General features: G+C 41.3%; 2 protein-coding genes and 1 pseudogene across 2 annotated transcripts; 2 read left to right on the forward strand and 1 right to left on the reverse strand.

Annotated features, from left to right (window-relative positions):
• The first annotated feature begins 2,116 nt into the window (after positions 1-2,116).
• UND (Eukaryotic aspartyl protease family protein) lies at positions 2,117-3,311 on the forward strand. The gene has a single exon (XM_010441956.2). It carries the CDS (start codon positions 2,117-2,119, stop codon positions 3,287-3,289), a length of 1,173 nt encoding a protein of 390 aa, XP_010440258.2. The 3' UTR covers positions 3,290-3,311.
• A 1,393-nt stretch (positions 3,312-4,704) lies between these two features.
• LOC104723580 (monothiol glutaredoxin-S4 pseudogene) lies at positions 4,705-5,022 on the reverse strand (annotated as a pseudogene).
• A 416-nt stretch (positions 5,023-5,438) lies between these two features.
• Positions 5,439-19,936, forward strand: LOC104728036 (Fasciclin-like arabinogalactan family protein). The gene is made up of 3 exons (XM_019231876.2): positions 5,439-5,445; positions 5,604-6,032; positions 19,776-19,936. The coding sequence occupies exons 1-3, from the start codon at positions 5,439-5,441 to the stop codon at positions 19,934-19,936; spliced, it is 597 nt and encodes a 198-aa protein (XP_019087421.2).

A 19,936-nucleotide genomic window follows, 5' to 3' on the forward strand; every position in this document is an offset into this window, starting at 1 on the left:
AATCGACTTGGATATAAAAGTAACCTCTTTCCCAGTGATTGAACTAGCTTAGTTTGGATCCGCAGACAACGTTCCGATTAGGGCGCATCGTAGCATGGAAGCAACTGGGCATGCTATCCATTTTCTTCGATTAAGATAACCTCCTCAAAGAAGCAGGAGCGTATCTTGATCCCAACCTAGGCTCGCAAAATAAGTAACCTCGACTATGTTGCAAACTTAAACAGGACTGAGTTGGCAGATCACACTCTTATGCAGTTCAAAACCCTAAGACTAATGGAGGAGGTATGCTTCATAAAGACAAATGTAGCTATTCAGCCGATTCTAAGGACGTTTGTCAGCTCGGATACCTATGTAATGGATTCCTTGAATGGTGAATCCGTAATCTTTGAACAAGTCACTGACTGACTTCTCAGTGGAAGATGTTGCTACTTTCTTCCGGTGGAGTAGAGGCTTTTCTACTAACAGACTAGTCTTGAACCCGATCATCAGTCGAACTATCATCCTGATACCCACCTGGATTCGATTCCAGAGATTGTGGCTGACGCGGAAATAAAGTTGGCTCTCTAAATCTGAAAGCAATTCTGGACTTCGCTGACGTCTCCACACGCTTGATGCGTCTTCGATTGGCTGGGTGACGGCACATTAGGGTGTTATCACTAGGCGACGTCGAAGCAGTCTCGTTAGAGGCAGGTTTCTTTGATACTCGGACCATGTTTTAGTTTTCTAAACACATCAATCATATTATTGTGTACGCTAGTTTTTGTAAATCTAAGTCAATAACAACAAATCACATTTATATTTACTACTGGACCACCAATCATTAGACTTTAATCACTTTTCTATTTTCTACAGGAAAGAAAATGAACTAACTCATGATTTGGTCTATAATGTTTTTAATTTCGTAACAAGATTTTGAAATATATTTCCACAATAATGAAGAAGAAGATTATTATTATTATTATTTTTTTTTTTGCAGGTATTGAATTATGCTTATAAATTGGTTGTTTCATGTTGTAAACAATTTTTTCCTGACCTGCTACGTACGTGTCTCTTTCTACTTAAAAAAAGATATGAAGAAACTCTCGGTGGACTTTTGATCGTTCCGTGGATTTTTTTTTTTCAATTTCAAAAATATCAACGGTCAAACCAACCTCTATTAACTAAACCATACTTTCATATCCCTTATACAAAACTATAATATCCTACATGCAAGAATTTCTAGGCGTGAGCATTTAAACCGAACCTTCCGAACTCAAACCAACCCAAACCAAACCCAACCCTACACTCCAACCATTTGGTTATGTTTCTTCTTAACCCAAATAGTTCGGTTCGGTTCGGTTTTAAACCGAACCGAACCAGTAATCTAATGTGTTTCTTAAATTAATTAATAATATTATTAAAATTATAAACATGTGATCTTATCTATTACTACTATCATTTTATTTCTATTTTACATTATTTTAACTTTTCTACTAAAATTAACTAAAAATTAATATAAATTTAATTATATTTAATATTAGATATTAATTTTAATTTTCTATCTTTTTTCTAATTTATTTGATTAATTAACTACTATAAAACCATAATCAATTTTATTTTGTTACATTAATTGATTCTTAAATCGAATTAAAACTGAACCAAACTAAAACCAAACCAAACCGAACTGAACCGAACATAAACTGACCCGAACACAAACCAAACCAAACTAATTTCGGTTGAGTTTGGTTAGAGTTTTTATAAACCGAACAAACCAAACCGAACCGAACCCAAACTGTACTTGAACTTAAACCGAAATGCCCACCCACCAACTTCTTCTATCTTTCCTCACTATATAATTTATTGGTGTCACATACTTTTATATCCCCTACACCAAACCAAGCTATATCCCACATACATTACCAACAATAATTTCTACTAACTAACCCATTTCTGCTTGCTTTCCTCACTCTTTAACAAGTAAACCAAATTATCTCTCACTTTCGTGTCACATACTTTATCATTCCACTTCTACTTCACAAATCTTTCACTAAAAGCATAACACTACATGTATAAAAGCATAGCGCTACATGTTCTCAAAAATCGAATCCTAAATTACTCCATGCATAAATCAATCAGAATGAAAAAAGCGATCACTTTTCTTGTTCTTCTTATCCTCCCTCTCCTAACCAATGCTAGACCAAAGAGACCCACACTCCATATCCCTCTTGTGCACAATGGTGCTAATTTTTATGACAACAAAGTCGTTGCCCCTCCTCTCTCGTCACCCCACTCCAACCGAGGACTAGCGTACATGGCCCAACTTCACTTCGGTTCTCCTCAAAGAAGACAACTTCTTCTCTTGGACACTGGAAGTAGTCTTACCTGGACGCAATGCTTCCCTTGCGTCAACTGTTTTGACCAGAAGGTATATACAAAATACCGGCCGGAAGACTCAGTTACATACCGCGATGAGATGTGTGAAACTGATGCCAGTAATAAATCAAATCCGCATTTTATATATGATCCTTTGACGAGGAAATGCACCTACCAACAATATTATTTAGACGACAGCAACATCAAAGGCACACTTGCACAAGAAATGATTACGGTGGATACGCTTGATGGTGGGTTCAAAAGGGTACATGGTGTATATTTTGGGTGCAACCATTTGAGTGACAGGGCAAGCATTACGGGAACGGGCATATTGGGCCTTGGGGTTGGAAAGTACTCTATCATAGGGGAGTTTGGCTCGAAATTCTCATTTTACCTTGGTCGGATAAGCGAACCTAAAGCTTCTCACAACTTAATCCTTGGGGATGGTGCAGATTTAGAAGGACATGCCACAGTAATAAAAATAAACGACGAAGGTCAATATATGTTTAACTTGGTGTCCGTCATTGTTGGAGAGGAAATACCATTGGATGACCCGGTTGAAGTATTTGTTGACACGGGCTCCGAGCTTTCTCACTTGTCCACAAGTTTATACTATAAATTTGTGGATGAGTTCGACGATCTAATAGGTAGACCTGTCATGTATGAACCAAGGCTGTGCTACAAAGCAGATGCCATAGAAAAGCTAGAGAAAATGGATGTCGGTTTTCTGTTCGCCGGAGGAGCTGAGTTGAGCGTTAATATCCATGATATCTTCATACCACAAGGTCCCTTTGGAGTTCGTTGCTTGGTAATAATGAATAATAAGGGATCTTTTTCACAGATCATCATTGGGGTTATATCAATGCAAGGGTATAACTTGGGCTACGACCTCAAAGACCAAACCGCTTACGTTCACAAACAGGATTGTGATATGTAGAAGGTGTAGTAGTGGGTTGTCATTTCTGTTTATTAAATTATCAATCAAGCTTATTGTAAGAACTTAAATCATACAATATAAGTTCAAACTAAATATATTTGTGAAACCTATATGTTCAGATTTATTTATTATGCAGTGTTGAAGTAAAAGTATTGGATTTTCTAGAAAAAGATTTCATCATTAAAGCTACTTCTAGTTAATATATGGTTTGTATAGTTCGAAGTTAGTTTTTGATTATGCATTAAATTTTAAGAAAAAGATAGTCTCATGTAAAGGATATCTTGACATGAGAATTGGGGAATATGAGATAATTAATTAGAAAGTAAAACCTATACATATTTCTTCATTCATTTGGTATGCTCAACACCTTGAGCTATGCTCGTTAATCTAATAACAAGAATCGAGCTAATTGTTATATATATATTTTTAATTATATAGATGTAATAAGGTTATCATGACTTATGAATGTCGTAACTAGAATTACCAGAAAGTCTTAGTAGGTAGCTCAGGTGGTTAATTCCTGAGTTAGAAACAAAGTTGTTGAAGGTTCGATTGCTTTGAATTAGTCATCATTAATATGTTTTACGAGTCTCTTTTTTACAGCAGCGGTGGTTTTGTAGAAAATAGCAACCACGGTAGCTGCTTTAAGTAGTTGTAGATTTCACTGCAACGATAATTCTGTTATCCAATATAATTCAGTGCACATCAAGACACTATTATATCCATATAGTCAACCAGAAAATCTTGATGATTCAGTAAAAGAAGAAGAAGTTGGATCAGACGCTGAAGATGGAAATTCTGATATCGAATTAACTACTGACGACGAAAGTGAATAATAATTTTCACATTGTTTTATGTCATTTGTACTCTTTTGAAAAAATTGTATTTTCAGATTTTTTTTTTTTTTTTCAAATATTGAAACTATTTTCTTATTTAATTGTAGTCACAAAAGTGGTAATACTGTCACAATTTATGGCTAAACACATAGGTTTATCCACTCTACGTTATTATCATAATTTTTAATATACAAGAGGTTTTGGTTATATATGTGATTCAACAGATTCAGTCAATTTCAAATCTGATTATTAATTTTCCGAAATTATGACATGTCGTGAAGACCAAATCAAAGGATAAGAATAAACTATAGTATTGACATGAGAGTTCATACCTAAGGAGAATAACATGTGGTGGAGACGAGTTCATACCTAAGGAGAATAATAGATTATGAGAGTTGGTACTTGGTAGACTCTCATAATCTATCCCCATAAAAACTTGGATAGACTACTTACATTACATATAATATCTAATTTAATATCTTTAGTTTCATATGATTCTTATAAAACATCAGTATAACTTCCAAGGTAATTAAATATGCTAGTACGCAACTTTATGGGTTACTTTTCGTTTGTTTATAGTCAAACCCATAACGCTCCGACGTGCTTAAGCATTGGGACGAGAGAACGATTGAGATGGAGGCTCATGACTTGATAGTCTTGATTGGCTCCACCTACCAGCTGCCCACCTATGAAAACCACTGGCACAGTTGGGCTGCAGCCGAGTTGAGCCAATACTTGCTCTATATCCTTTTCTTTTTTGATCTCGTCGAGCTCATAAATCGTTGGATTCACACCAAAGTCGAGGAAGAGAGTCTTGATTGTGTGAGACATGCAGCACGAATTCTTGCTGAAAATCACTAGAGGTTTCTCGGAGACCAGCTTTTGTATCTTCTCCATTAGTGGTAATAATATTATGGGGTTTGAAAGATTAACAAGGATATGTAAAGTTTCAACTTAAGGGAAATGGAGTATTGCTTATTGAAATGATAGATAAGTACTGGAAATTGAAAGCTTGAGTAGAATATGAGAGAAGCTAAGTGAGTTTGAGTTCTTGTGTAACAAAAACGGGAATAGGATGCTATGACTAGTATATGAATCAAATAAATATTATATTATATATAAAATCAAATAGTGTAATATATATACATATGAATCATATATTATATCTAGTTGGTAAGAATTTTAATTTTATTATATAGTGTTAATAATAATATCATTGATACATAAGCAAAATTAAAATTATTTCCATCGTGTAATTCTATAACTCATAATTACAGTATCTAGTCAAATCAAAATCACTATAAGCTAGTATGATGTATAGTATATGAAACGTTCAAAGTCCTAAAATTCGTGTGCGCTCTCTCCCATCACACTTTTCACGCACACCTAAGTTCTACACATTATTATCATTGTTGGGACTTATAAAATACTAACTTGAAGCAACTAGTCAAATTAAATCACAATCCTAACTCCCAAAGAACAAAAGAAAACTCTTTTCTTCCATTCGTGGACTCTTTCTTCAACTCCTGGAGCGATAAATCTACTAGTAATCCTACTTCTCTCCATCGTTTCAGATTTTGGCGTTGTCTCCTGCACGGTGGAGGAGACAGGCCGTGAGATCATTGATGCATTGGCTCATGCAACTTTTGAAGAATGGTCATCGGATTTCTTAGAAACCAATGACCGGGTCCGTGCCGAGGTTATCCCATCCACACTCTTCATCCCAAACTCTTCCACCAACGGGAGCGTTGATAGAGAGAAGGTGGCTGCATATCACATTGTGCCTGAGAGGCTTGAGTTTGCGGATCTTGTCTCGAAGGCAAGTCGATCGAGACTACCCACTCTTCTCAACGGCTCCTCCATTCTGATAACCAACAATTCTGACTCTTATTTTACGGTCGACGGCGTTCTTTGTTAGGAGCGCAAAAATCGAATTGCGAAAAGATGTGAATTACATTTAAATTAACGAAATCAGAAACGAATTACAATAGCATAATATAAAGCATAAAATAAATCACGGAGACAAGATATGATATCTCTTTCCTTAATTCAATAAATTGGCCGTAAGTGCTTTCAGACAATCACGATTTATGAATCCCAGGATACAACCGATCACGAACTATTACAGTAGCACACCAATAATAGAACTCAAGCAAACAGATCTACGTTATACTCTCGAGACTACTAAACTAAGAACTTACTTGGACTAAGCAAGGGAGAGGGAGAGATAGATCATCAAGGAAGGAGTCTGTGTTTTTGAATGTGTGAAATAATGAGAGGTTGTGCCTCTATATATAGTGGAAGGAGGGAGGTCTGAAGAAAATATTCACTGAATATTCTCGGAGTACTGCCCAAGTTGCTTGGAGTTTACACCAAGTCTTTCCAAAAAAATAAATGAGCCTAAAGCTATCCAAAAAGCCCAAAAGCACACGGCCTACGACCCGTGTCCACTCCCAGCCCGGCCTGGCCTGCGTCTGTGCCCGGCCTGGCCCGGTTCGGCTCGCGTGTGGGAACCTTCCATCTTCCTTCTACACACTTTTGAAATAGAAAAGTGTGAAACTATATATATATGAGTGAAAAAGCAGTCATATTTCCGATGTGGGATATTTCCCAAACCATCCCAAGTAGCTCACTTCGCACTTATTTCTCATTCAAATCAACTCCATTTTGGACGTATGAGTATACCATCTTGTAGTACTCGTTACCAGCTTTCCATTGCACTATCGACACGACAATTCCAATCAGCTATTTGGTCGGAAATTCGCCGGAAAGTCACTGTCCAAAACCTGCAAATTTTCTGAAACTCATTTCTGAAAAATTCAGTTCCAACAATCCCCCACATGAATAGAAAATAAGTCTAAACATATGAAGACATAACTAACTCTATAGACTGACACTACTAGCTAGACTAGACAGAATTTCGAGAGTATATGCGAAAACTAACTGTATCTGAGTTGGTGGCATTTTTCAACCTTGAATCGAATCATTGTTATACCTGTCGAATTTACTCGGCCAGATGGTGAACATGATGTCTTGAACCATCCGGAGTTGTATGTAAACTTAGACAGCAGGTATAACACAGCTTTGTTTTCTCGTTGAACGAGGTTCTGTATTGTGTTCATTGTGGCCTTGAACATGCCTGGTTAATCATGAGTGAACTTGGAGAGTATAGCCTCACATATTCTCCTAGAAACGGCCCCATTTCACACTTACAAGGTGATTTTTAATAGTTGCTTGTATTTAAAGAAATATCGTGTAATTATTTCAAATATTTTACAAAGCTACATTTCAAATCATTAAAAGCATATGCTTAACCTCTAACATATAGGAAGCACTTTACATCATTTTAGGAACTGGGAAAAGACAATAGTCTCTTAGTGCTTGTAGCAGCTTCAGCTTGATTTAGTTGTCCCTTTGAACCTAGGTCATGGGGTCTCCAATCTGAGTAGGTAGGGTTACAATCAAACCTTCTCTTAAGTCGTAGGCCTTAAACCCATTCCACTTGATGACTTTATAACTTGATCTCGCGCCAAACCTTTTGTAAATGGATCCGTTAGGTTTTCTTGCATATGGATGTAATTAATCATAACTACACCAGTTGAGATAAGTTGTCTAACAGTTTTATTTCTCCGTCTGATGTGACGAGATTTGCTATTATAATGGGTATTCCTTGCCCTGCCTAAAGCCGATTGGCTATCACAGTGTACACGTATTGCAGGCAAAGGTTTCCCCCACATTGGGATGTCTTCCAAGAAATTTTGAATCGATTCAGCTTCCGATATAGCTATCTCCAAAGCTATGAATTCAGATTCCATAGTTGATTTAGCCGCCAAAGTTTGTTTGGAAGACTTCTAGGACACTGTTGCACCTCCAAGTGTAAAAACGTATCCACTTGTGGGTTTTGAGTTTCTCGAGTCTGCAATCCAGTTGGCATCATTGTAACCTTCCAAAACTGCGGGTTCTCTATTATAGTGCAAGCCATGATCTTTGGTATAACGTAGATAGTCTAAAACTCTAGTTATACCCATCCAATGTTTATGTCCTGGATTACTTGTGTAGCGACTGAGTACATTTATAGAGTGCGCTAAATCTGGTATTGTACAGTTTGTCAAGTACATTAGACTGCTAATACCCTTGCATACTCCGCTTGTTGCACAAGTTCACCAGAATTTTTGGTCAAGTGAATTTGAGGATCCTCTGGAGTTTTTGCAGTCCCATTTGAGTAATGATTGAATCGATCAAGCACCTTTTCAGCATAGTGGATTTGAGACAAGATAAGGCCCTCATCAGTTATGATGATTTTTATCCCCAAAATTACATCTGCTAAACCCAAGTCTTTCATATCAAAATGTCTTTTGAGCATGTTTTTCGTTTGAGTTATGATGTCTTTGTTGCTTCCAATGATGAGCATATCATCTACATATAAGCATAAAAAAAATGTACCCTGATGGAGTAGTTTTGTAGTATATGCATTTGTCACATTTATTAATGCGAAAACCATTAGACATCATCATATTGTCAAACTTCTCATGCCACTGCTTAGAAGCCTGTTTGAGTCCATATAATGACTTCACAAGTTTACACACTTTGTGTTCTTGTCCTGGAATAAAAAACCCCTCATGTTGTTTCATGTAGATTTACTCTTCCAAATCTCCATGGAGAAAAGCAGTTTTTACATCCATTTAATGGATTTCAAGATTTCTCAAGGCTGCAATGCCTATGAGCATCCTGATTGAAGATAGTCTTGTTACCGGTGAATAGGTATCAAAGAAATCTAAGCCTTTTTTTTGCCAAAATCCTTGCACTACAAGCCTAGCCTTGTACCGCTCAATATCGCCATTGGATTTTCGTTTTATCAAAAAAATCCATTTACACCCCAACGGTATAAATCCTTGTGGTAGATTTGTCATCTCATAAGTATAATGTTGCAAGATAAAGTCTATTTCAGTTTTGACTGCTTCCTTCCAATAAGGTGCATCAGGTGTAGACATAGGTTCTACATATGTTCGATAGCTTCTGCATATGTTCTAGGTAGATTTTCAACTAGAAATGCCATCATCAAAAAATCTTCACCAAACGATTTATTTTTGCGAGCTTGTTTGCTCCGTCTAGGTTCATGTTCTGTTTCCACAACAGTAGTGCCCAAATTATTGCCAGCTTCTGAGGTTGCTGCATCTCGTTGTTCACGAGTCCGTTTTTGGGTTTTCCTACATGGGAAAATGTCTTCAAAAAATGAAGCATTTCTTGATTCCATAACTGTATTCGCATGAATTTCTGGAATCTCTGACTTATGAACCAAAAATTGATATGCACTACTGTTATGCGCATATCCGACCTTTTTAGGAGGTGGTACCGCCACTTTTGCTAGACACCCCCACACTTTGAGGTATTTGTACGAAGGTACTGTACCTTTCCAACGTTCATGTGGTGACTTGCCAGTCACCTTATGTGGTATCCTGTTGAGGATGTAATTAGTGGTAAGCAACGCTTCCCCCCACATGTTCTGGGCTAACCCAGATTCATGCAACAGCGCATTCATCATCTCTTTCAGAGTTTAATTTTTTTGTTCCACTACTCCGTTTGATTCTGGCGAGTAGGGAGCGGTTATCTGGTCTATGATGCCTTTTTCTCTGCAAAATGCATTGAACGGCTCAATATATTCTCCTCCTCTATCACTTTGAACTACTTTTATAGTTTTCTTAAGCTGTTTTTCTACCTCGAGGGTGAACTCTCTGAATTTTTCCAGTGCTTCATCTTTGCTATGCAAGAGATATACATAGCAATATCTTGTGCAATCATCAATGAAGGTAACAAAGTATTTCTTACCGCCTCTAGTTTGCACATATTTTAAATCACATAATTCTGTGTGAATTAAACTTAGAGGTTCGGTTGTTCTTTCAACGCGTGGTGAGGGAGTTTTAGTGAGTTTGGCATGTACGCACACTTCACATTTTTCTTGGTTAGTTTTAAATTTCGGAATCAAATTCAAGTTTTGCAGTTTTTGCATTGTTTTGTAATTGACATGTCCTAAACGTTCATGCAAAGTAGTAAACGACTCAACCAAGTAAGCAATAGGGGTATCTTTCATTTCAGCAACAGAAGCAGAAGCTACAATTTTCGGATGGACTGTCGTTACAGACATCTTGATCAGTCCACCCTTAACAAAACCCTTTCCTAAATACATCCCATTTTCTTAAGAACTAACTTATCAGTCTCAAAATTAATGGAAAAACCATGCTTGCTTAGCACTGTTCCAGAGATGAGATTCTTCCGCATGTCAGGTATGTGCTTCACGTTCTGCAATGTGAGCTCACGATCAGAAGTTAGCTTCAGAACCACTTTGCCCTTACCTTCAATCTTGGACACCACTGTGTTGCCCATGAAAAGATGCTCGTTTTACTTGTTCTGCACGTAGGTGGTGAACATGGTCCTATCAGAGCATATGTGTGTGGTAGCACCAGTGTTGTAGTACCACTCCACTAGGTTTTCTTCCACCATGTTACATTCAGTAACTACCGTAACCATGTCTTCTTCAGTTAGGTTTGTAACAACCCGTCCAGTGGACCCCACTAGCCTCACTGCTAACTTGCCCCCATAGGCCCAAAGCTGGCCCTGCAGGGCATCGATCCTAACCCCTCACCGTGGCAAATGGAACTACTCATCCAAATCCAAATTTGGTTATTGGTGCGCCAGGCGTTCCTCGAACCATGGTCCTCACCCTTTATCAACCTTCCCACAGGACAAGTTGCCACCAATTGATCTGCAGGTCACTGTAGAGGGAGGAGTTATGCTACGCGTGTAGAGCTGGTTGAGACTGCAGCAGGGATTGAGGAGGACATCTGGGCACAGTTAGTGACAGTTAGTCCAACAGTTCAGCCTAGTAGGGCTCAGCAGCAGGGTGGTTCTAGCAGGGGCGATAAGCATGCGCAGGGAACCAAGAGGAGGTGGGAGGCTACGCAGAGGCCGAGTGGTGCGAGTTGCTTCGGGTGTGGAAGCAAGGATCACAAGGTTGCTAGCTGTCCCAAGATGAGTGCACCAACGACAGTAGATCGTGTGTGCTATCATTGCAGGGAGCCAGGGCACATTAGGCCCTATTGTCCCAAGTTGCAGCTGGTAGCAGTGGCAGCGTTGCAGCAGGTGCAGCCTGAAGGGCAGCAGGTGGCACGGATTGAGTAGGCGCCACGGGTTTACACGACTACAGAGACTGGTGGAACCAGTGCCGGAGCGATCACATGTATAATTTCTGGTAATGTAACTTTGCGAATTCTTAGTAAGTTCAGATTTTATGTCTTCTTGTGTTAAAGTGTTAGGTTCTCAAAACATGAGGTTTGTGTAGGGACCTTGTTGGTGGGCGGGTTTAAGTCCTACGTTATGTTTGATTCTGGAGCTTCTCATAGCTTCATTACTCCAGAGTGTGCAGAGGGTGCGGGAATCAGAGGGGATCCCAGAGAGCGTATAGGAGTTGTCAGAGTTGCAGGAGGCAAGTTCCTGAGAGTTATTGGACGAGCTAGGGGAGTTGATATTCAGATCGCAGGAGAGTCATGGCCAGCGGATTTTCTTATCAGTCTAGTGGAGCTGTAAGATGTTATTCTCATGAAGGATTGGATGCATCGGCATATGGTGCATTTGGACTGCTATCGGGGTAGAGTGGAGTTTGAGCGTCCAGTAGGGAAGTTGGTTTTTCAGTGTATTAGACCGATTTCGGGGAGTCTCCTGATCTCGACCATCCAGGCTGGGAAGATGATCGAGAAGGGCCGTGAGCTGGAACCAGGGAAGATGCTGTTATCCAAGGCTCCTTACAGAATTGCTCCAGCAGAGATGGCAGAGCTGAAGAAGCAGCTAGAAGATTTGTTAAGTAAGGGATTCATCCGTCCTAGTGTATCATCGTGGGGACCACCAGTGTTGTTTGTCAAGAAGAAGGATGGGAGTTTCCGGTTGTGTATTGATTACAGGGGTTTGAACCGGGTCACTGTGAAGAACAAGTACCCTCTTCCCAGGATTGATGAGTTGTTGGATCAGTTGAGGGGTGCTACTTGGTTCTCCAAAGTAGATCTGACGTCGGGTTATCATCAGATACCGATAGTGGAGGCAGATGTGAGGAAGACTGCATTCAAGACGAGGTATGGGCATTATGTGTTTGTGGTGATGCCTTTCGGGTTGACGAACGCACCAGCAGCGTTTATGAGATTGATGAACAGTGTGTTTCAGGAGTTTCTGGATGTATCTGTCATCATTTTCATCGACGATATCCTGGTTTATTCTAAGAGTCCTGAGGAGCATGCAGTGCATTTGAGGGCAGTTATGGATAAGCTGCGGGGGCAGAAGTTGTTTGCTAAGTTGAGCAAGTGCAGTTTTTGGCAGCGTGAGATGGGCTTTCTGGGTCATATTGTGTATGCAGACGGGGTTTATGTAGATCCGGAGAAGATTCAGGCTATCAGAGATTGGCCTAGACCGCAGAATGCCACAGAGATCAGGAGTTTTCTTGGATTGGTAGAATACTACAGGAGATTCGTGCAGGGGTTTGCGAGCAGAGCACGTCCAATGACTAAGTTTACAGGGAAGGATGTTTCTTTCGTTTGGTCAGAGGAGTGTGAGGAAGGCTTTGCAAGCCTAAAGGAGATGTTGATTACTGCGCCAGTTTTGGCTTTGCCAGAGCAGGGAGAACCCTATGTGGTTTTGGGTCATATTGTGTATGCATCTAGAGTTGTTTTGGGGTGTGTTCTGATGCAGCATGGGAAGGTGATTGTCTATGCTTTGCGGCAGTTGCGGAAGCATGAAGGCAACTATCCTACTCATGATTTGGAGATGGGTGCTGTAGTTTTTGCCCTGAAGATTTGGAGATCTTATCTTTATGGTGCAAAGGTGCAGGTGTTTACAGATCATAAGAGCCTGAAGTATATATTCACTCAGCCTGAGCTGAATTTGAGGCAGAAGCGGTAGATGGAGCTTGTGGCGGATTATGATTTGGAGATGGCCTATCATCCTTGTAAGGCTAATTTGGTTGCAGATGCTCTGAGTCGGATGAGGGTAGCTTCGGCTCAGGAGCAGGAGATGGAGTCTCTGGTAGGAGAGATCAGTGCGTTGAGCTTGTGTGCTGTGTCTCAGGAACCGTTGGGTTTGGAGACGGTTGATAGAGCAGATCTTCTGAGCAGAATGCGGTTGGCTCATGATGGAGATTTGGGGCTGGTGAATGCCTCAAAGGATGTTGATTCCGAGTATGAGATCTTAGATAATGGTACTATCTTAGTTGGGTCGCGAGGTGCGATGTGTGCCAGCTAGTGAAGGCGGAACATCAGGTTCCAGGAGGGTTAGTGAAGAGTCTTCCCATTCCGGAGTGGAAGTGGGATATGATTACTATGGACTTCGTGGTAGGCTTGCCAGTGTTCAGGACGTTTGATGCTATTTGGGTCATAGTGGACCGGTTGACTAAGTCAGCACATTTTCTGGCCATTAAGAAGACTGATGGAGCAGCGGTCTTGGCTAAGAAGTATGTGAAGGATATAGTCAGGTTGCATGGGGTGCCAGCGAGCATTGTGTCTGATAGGGATTCTAAGTTCACTTCGGTGTTCTAGAGAGCGTTTCAGGCAGAAACGCTAGAGAATTTGCTGAGGATGTGTGTGTTGGATAGGGGAGGCCATTGGGCAGATCACTTGAGCTTGGTAGAGTTTGCTTACAACAATAGTTATCAGGCCAGTATTAGGATGGCTCCCTATGAGGTTTTGTATGGGAGGCCGTGTCGTACACCGTTATGCTGGACTTAGGTGGGGGAGAGGAGCATTTACGGGGCAGATTTTGTTCAGGAGACCTTAGAGAAGATCTGGATTCTCAAGCTGAACATGAAGGAAGCTCAGGATCGGCAAAGAAGTTATGCCGATAGGAGGAGGAGAGATCTTGAGTTTCAGGTAGGAGACAGAGTGTACCTCAAGATGGCCATGTTGCAGGGTCCGAACAGGTCATTGACTGAGACTAAGTTGAGTCCGAGGTATATGGGTCCGTTCAGAGTGATTGAGCATGTCGGACTAGTGGCTTATAGACTGGAGTTACCTGAGGTTATGCGTGCATTCCATAAGGTTTTCCATGTTTCTATGTTGAGGAAGTGTCTCCGTGAGGATGATCAGTTGTTAGAAAAAGATTCCTGAGGATCTTCAGCCTAACATGACTTTGGAGGCGAGACCAGTGAGGGTTCTTGAGAGGAGAATTAAGGAACTTCGGAAGAAGAAGAGTCCTTTGATGAAAGTCCTTTGGGACTGTGATGGTGTTGAGGAGAAGATTTGGGAGCCTGAGGCGAGGATGAAGGCAAGGTTTAAGAAGTGGTATGAGAAGCAAGCCGCGATTTGAGCTTTTCTAGCCTGGTCCCATCTGTAATCTGTGGCTGGAGCAGGAATGGAGTATTCCAGCCCATCTCTCTTGTTTACTTGGTCGCTTGGGGTGGTTGGTTGTGCGACTAAGTAACAAGATGAGGTGGTGCTCGGGGTACAAAGTTTCCGTGAGGCGGCATTTATGGAGGAAAGTTTCCTAAAGTGGAAAATTTCCAAAAGTGGAAAGTGGTAAAAGTGGAAGGTTTTATGGGAGTTAAATTGTCCATTTTTTGGGGAAGAAGCCGTGGAGGGGCTTGTGTGGCCTTAGTGGCGGACTTTTTAGTCATTGTGTGGCCTTAGTGGCGGTCTTTCAAGACATTGTGTGGCTTTTGTGGCGGGCTGTTTAGCCAGATGCATGGCCTTTTTGGCGGGCTGTTTAGCCAGATGTGTGGCCTTTGTGGCGGGCTGTTTAGCCAGATGGGTGGCCTTTGTGGCGGGCTGTTTAGCTAGAGTGCCTGTGTAGGCGGTCCTTCGGGATAGATGGCCTTGGTGGCGGTCCTGTTTAGGACATTTGTTTGGCCTTGGTGGCGGTCCTGCTTAGGACATTTGTTTGGCCCTTGTGGCAGTGAGATGATCCTTGTGTGGTCATGAGGTATCCCAGTGAGGGGATATGTGGTTGGTAGGACATTGAGATGTCTTACGCGAGCCACAAGAAGGAAACCTGGATAGGGATAGGACTCAGACGTGTTCAGAATTATTTGCTCGCGACTCTTGGGGGACTTTGGTTCTCATAGTACTGCCATATTCAGAGACTTTGTGACTTGGGAGTATGGTTGGTATATCAACTTCGGATGACGATCCGGAGGCGCGTTGTAGGGTGACGACCCGAGAGAGGAGTATTGGATTTTTCCTTATATATTATGGCATGCGGGCTTAGGCCCGATGAGGACCCAACATTATGGCATGCAGACTTAGGTCTAATGAAGAGCCAATAAAAACTCAAGGTCTAGGCCTCTGAGTAAAGGAAAGTCCAAAAGTCGAGAGCAAATAATGCCTGGAGTGTGAGTCTATCGCCTAGAGGTGACCTTTTGTAGATCGGTCGGAGGAGTGCGGGCCGTGGAGACGGTAGCACGGGAGTCCTTGGATGAGTGTTGTTCGAGATCAGAGGACGAATCTAAATTCGTGGGGGGAGAATTGTAACATCTGCGAACCAAAATCCCGGTTTAAGGATTGCATCGATCGATGCAAGGTTGTTTTCTGCGGACGAGTTTAAGTTAAACGCTGCGTTTCGAGCAAAGGAAAAGGGGATAAACCCTTAAGTCGTTCTTTTGTCTCATTAGACGACTTTGGCCGTTTTTAAGAAAAAAGAGAAGAGAGAAGAATGTTCTTGGTATTTCCTGTGGATTGGTGACTTTTCTGGTGAGATCTGAGGCCTAGGACGTTGTAGGAGGCTTCTAGAAGTGTTTTTCCTGCGTGTTTAAGGTTCAAAATCTTCTTGGCAAAGGTAAGTGCAGGACCATGGCTTATTTAAGCTAGAGAACTCTTTAATCTGCTTGTTGTGTGTTGTTAGACTTGTTAGATTGATAATTGGGACGTTAGGATGCTTTCTTGTGGCTTGGGATCGAGTCTTGTGGTTGCAGGAACGAAGATAAGGCGAGAAACTTCAGGGAAAACACGATGCTCGGCATTGCATCGGTCAATGCATATCTTGCGTCGGTCGATGCAAGTGCGAGGACGGCGCGTAAAACTCTAGGGTTTTCGTGCTATGTCGAGCATGCGTCGTTCGATGCAGTTTGGGTGTCGATCGATGCTTGTGTAACTTGCATCGAGCGATGCATACCTTGTGTCGGTCGATGCAACCCCGTGTGGTGTCGGTCGATGCATGTTGGTGTCGGTCGATGCAGAGTCTTGGTTTGTTATTTGTTGTTTGTTGGTCGTTGTTTGATGGTTAGAGATGACTCTATTGCTTGTGTGTATAGCCCAGTAGATGGGAGGATTGCCTTACTGAGTGTTTTTAAAATACTCATGCATTTCAATATGTGTTTGTGGTGCAGGTAAAGGCAAAGTGTGATCGAGGAATCAAGGCAATGAAGAGGAGGATGTTCTAGGGACTCGATTGGATGTTGTCTTGTATTGCTAGGTTGCTAGAATTGGGTCTTTAGAACTTGGTAGGTTGCTGGTTCCTTGTTTCATGTTGTTTGATATTGGAGTATTGTTACATTTGATTATTGGTTATTAGTTATTGGATTATTGTTTGGATATTGGTATCTGTTATTTCTGCTGTTGGATGTGTTTGTGGTTAGGTGGCTAGTGGATATGGGACCACTAGTTGTAGTTTATTATTTTAGTATTATTTATTATTTCTTATTTAAAAAAAAAATGGGTCAGGTCGTTTCACTTTAACGTGAAACGACCTGTAACATCGAATTTTGTAGGCTAGTGGGGTCAATTGGTGACAACTTGCCTTGTGGGAAGGTTGTTAAAGGGTGAGGACCAGGGTTCGAGGAACGCCTGGCGCACCAATAACCTACTGGTGGATTGGGATATCCATAGTGATGGGTTAGGATCGATGCCCTGCAGGGCCAGCTTGGGGTCTGTTGGGCCGGCTAGCGGTGGGCTAGTGGGGCCCACGGATGGTGCGTTGGGGCGGTAAGAGGTAGGCTAGTGGGGTCCACGGGACGGGTTGTCACATAAAAATCGATTTTTATGTAACAACCCGTCCCGTGGACCCCTCTAGTCTCACTGCTAGCTTGCCTTCATAGGCCTAAAGCTGGCCCTGCAGGGCATCGATCCTAACCCCTCAACGTGGAAAATAGAACTACTTATCCAAATCCACAGTAGGTCAATTGGTGGCAACTTGTCTTGTGGGAAGGTTGTTAAACGGTGGGGACCAGGGTTCGAGGAATGCCTGGCGCACCAATAACCTACTGTGGATTTGGATGAGTTGTTCCATTTGCCACGGTGAGGAGTTAGGATCGATGCCCTGCAGGGCCAGTTTTGGGCCTATGGGGGCAAGCTAGCAGTGAGGCTATTGGGGTCCACGGGACGGGTTGTTACAAGGTTTGCCTGCAACTTGAGAACTTTCGCTTTGCTTTAGCAAACATCAGCCTTGTGTCCAATCTTACCACAATGATGACACTTTCCTTTGAACTTCCTCGCAAGGTTGCTCTTCTTGAAGTTTGTTCCAGATGACACATTCAACGGTTTATGAGGAATAGAGATTCCTTTACCCTTGCCTTTCAGCTTGGCCTTATGCTCACCTACATGAACATCATGCCCATGGTTTTGAGCATCCGAATGAGCTCCACGATTGTTGTCTCCAACTCTCAACCTTCGGATGAGATCATCAAGAGACATTGCCTTACGTTTGAAGCTAAGGTAATGCTTGAAATTCGACCAACCTGGTGGTAACTTCTCGATCAAGCAATTCGTTTTGAAGACGTTGCAGATCGACATCCCTTCCAACTTTATCTCCTGAAATATGCGTTGAAGAGCCTTCACTTGTTCCATAATTGGTTTGGAATCCACCATTTTGAAGTTCAGGAACTTCGTAGTTGAGAATTTCTGCATCCCAGACTCATCAGTCTTGTACTTGGTCTCCAAAGCTAGCCAAAATGCTTTTGAAGTCTTGTACATACTGTAGAGGTCATACAGATCATTGACCAAACGGTTCAGAATCTCACCTTTGCAACAATAGTCACCTTGAGCTCAACTATCCATACTTCCAACCACATACACATCTGTGTCACCTTGTGGAAGTGTTGGTGGATCCTCTATGAGGTACCTATCCATGTTCATGCTGGCCAAGAAGTAGTGCATCTTGTTTTGCCACGTTTTGAACCCAGCTTTGCCATCGAACTTATCTAGCATCATCCCTTGGGAAGCCGCAGGTGGTATCCCCATGTGGGTTGATCCATTACCAAACAAATTTCAGCGCACATTTTCCAAACTAGAGTTGGTAAGTTTCGTCTTTTCAAATTCTTTAGCAATACGTGAAGACAACTCTTTAGGAGTTTCAAGAGGGCTCTCATGAACTCTACCACAATCAACGTTGTTGGTGTTATATCCAGACATTCTGTTTCACAATGAACAGATCTGATTAGTATATTAATCAAACAATTCAAGTAATTAAATTACCCTGAATTAGTTTTGCAAATTCGCATAAGAAGCGTTCGCAGAAACTCGTTTCACAAACTCACTCAATTAAGAGCGTTCGTGGAAACCAGAGAGATTAGAGAAGAAAGAATTAAAGTAGAAAGCGTTCTTCAAAAAACTTTCCGCGTAAGCACCGAAAGATGAAAGTAGAAACAGTTTTTCAGAAGATTTTGAAATCGTTTTTAAAATAAAAATTCGAAAAAATCTCAATCTGTTTAAAGCGATAAGCAAAAAGCGGATTTATTGAATTAAGACTGTTAGGAGCGCAAAAATCGAATTGAGAAAATATGTGAATTATATTTAAATTAACGAAATCAGAAACGAATTACAACAATATAATATAAAGCATAAAATAAATCACGGAGGCAAGATATGATATCTCTTTCCTTAATTCAATAAATCGGTCGTGCTTTCGGACAATCACGATTTATGAATCCCTGGATACAACCTATCACGAACTATTACAGTAGCACACCAATAATAGAATTCAAGCGAACAGATCTACGTTATACTCTCGAGACTACTAAACTAAGAACTTACTTGGACTAAGCAAGGGAGAGGAAGAGATAGATCTTCAGAGGAAGAAGTCTTTGTGTTTTTGAGTGTGTGAAATCATGAGAGATTGTGCCTCTATATATAGTGGAAGGAGGGAGGTCTCAAGAAAATATTCACTGAATATTCTCGGAGTACTGCCCAAGTTGATTGGAGTTCACACCAAGTCTTTCCAAAAGTTAAATGAGCCTAAAGATGTCCAAAAATCCCAAAAGCCCACGACCTACGGCCCGCGTCCACGCCCAGCCCGGCCCGCCCCGCCCCGCGTCCGTGCCTGGCCTAGCCCGGTTCGGTTTGGCTCGCGTGTGGTAACCTTCCCTCTTCCTTCTACACACTTTTGAAACTAGAAGAGTGTGAAACTATATATATATGAGTGAAAAATCAGTCATATTTCCGATGTGCGATATTTCCTAAACCATCCCAAGTAGCTTACTTCACACTCTTATTTCTTATTCAAATCAACTCCGTTTTGGACGTGTGAGTATACCATCTTGTAGTACTTGTTACCAAAATTCCATTGTACTATCGATCCGACAATTGCGATCAGCCATTTGGCCGGTTATTTGAACGGAAATTCGCTGGAAAGTCATTGTCCAAAACTTGCAAATTTTCTGAAACTCATTTCTGAAAAATTCAATTCCAACATTCTCGTCATCGAATCTGACATCTTCGTGGATTCCTTTATTGCTATCCACCGCATTGCAAGTCCACTTGATTACACAACTTACGGCGGCAGATCTAAGCTTAAATCGAAATGGCCACTCTTTACCTTTATGCTTGTTACGGTTGTGGTTCATTTCATTTAG

The sequence above is a fragment of the Camelina sativa genome, chromosome 11 (genome assembly GCF_030686135.1).
Source record: "Camelina sativa cultivar CO46 ecotype springtype chromosome 11, ASM3068613v1".
NCBI lineage: Eukaryota > Viridiplantae > Streptophyta > Magnoliopsida > Brassicales > Brassicaceae > Camelina > Camelina sativa.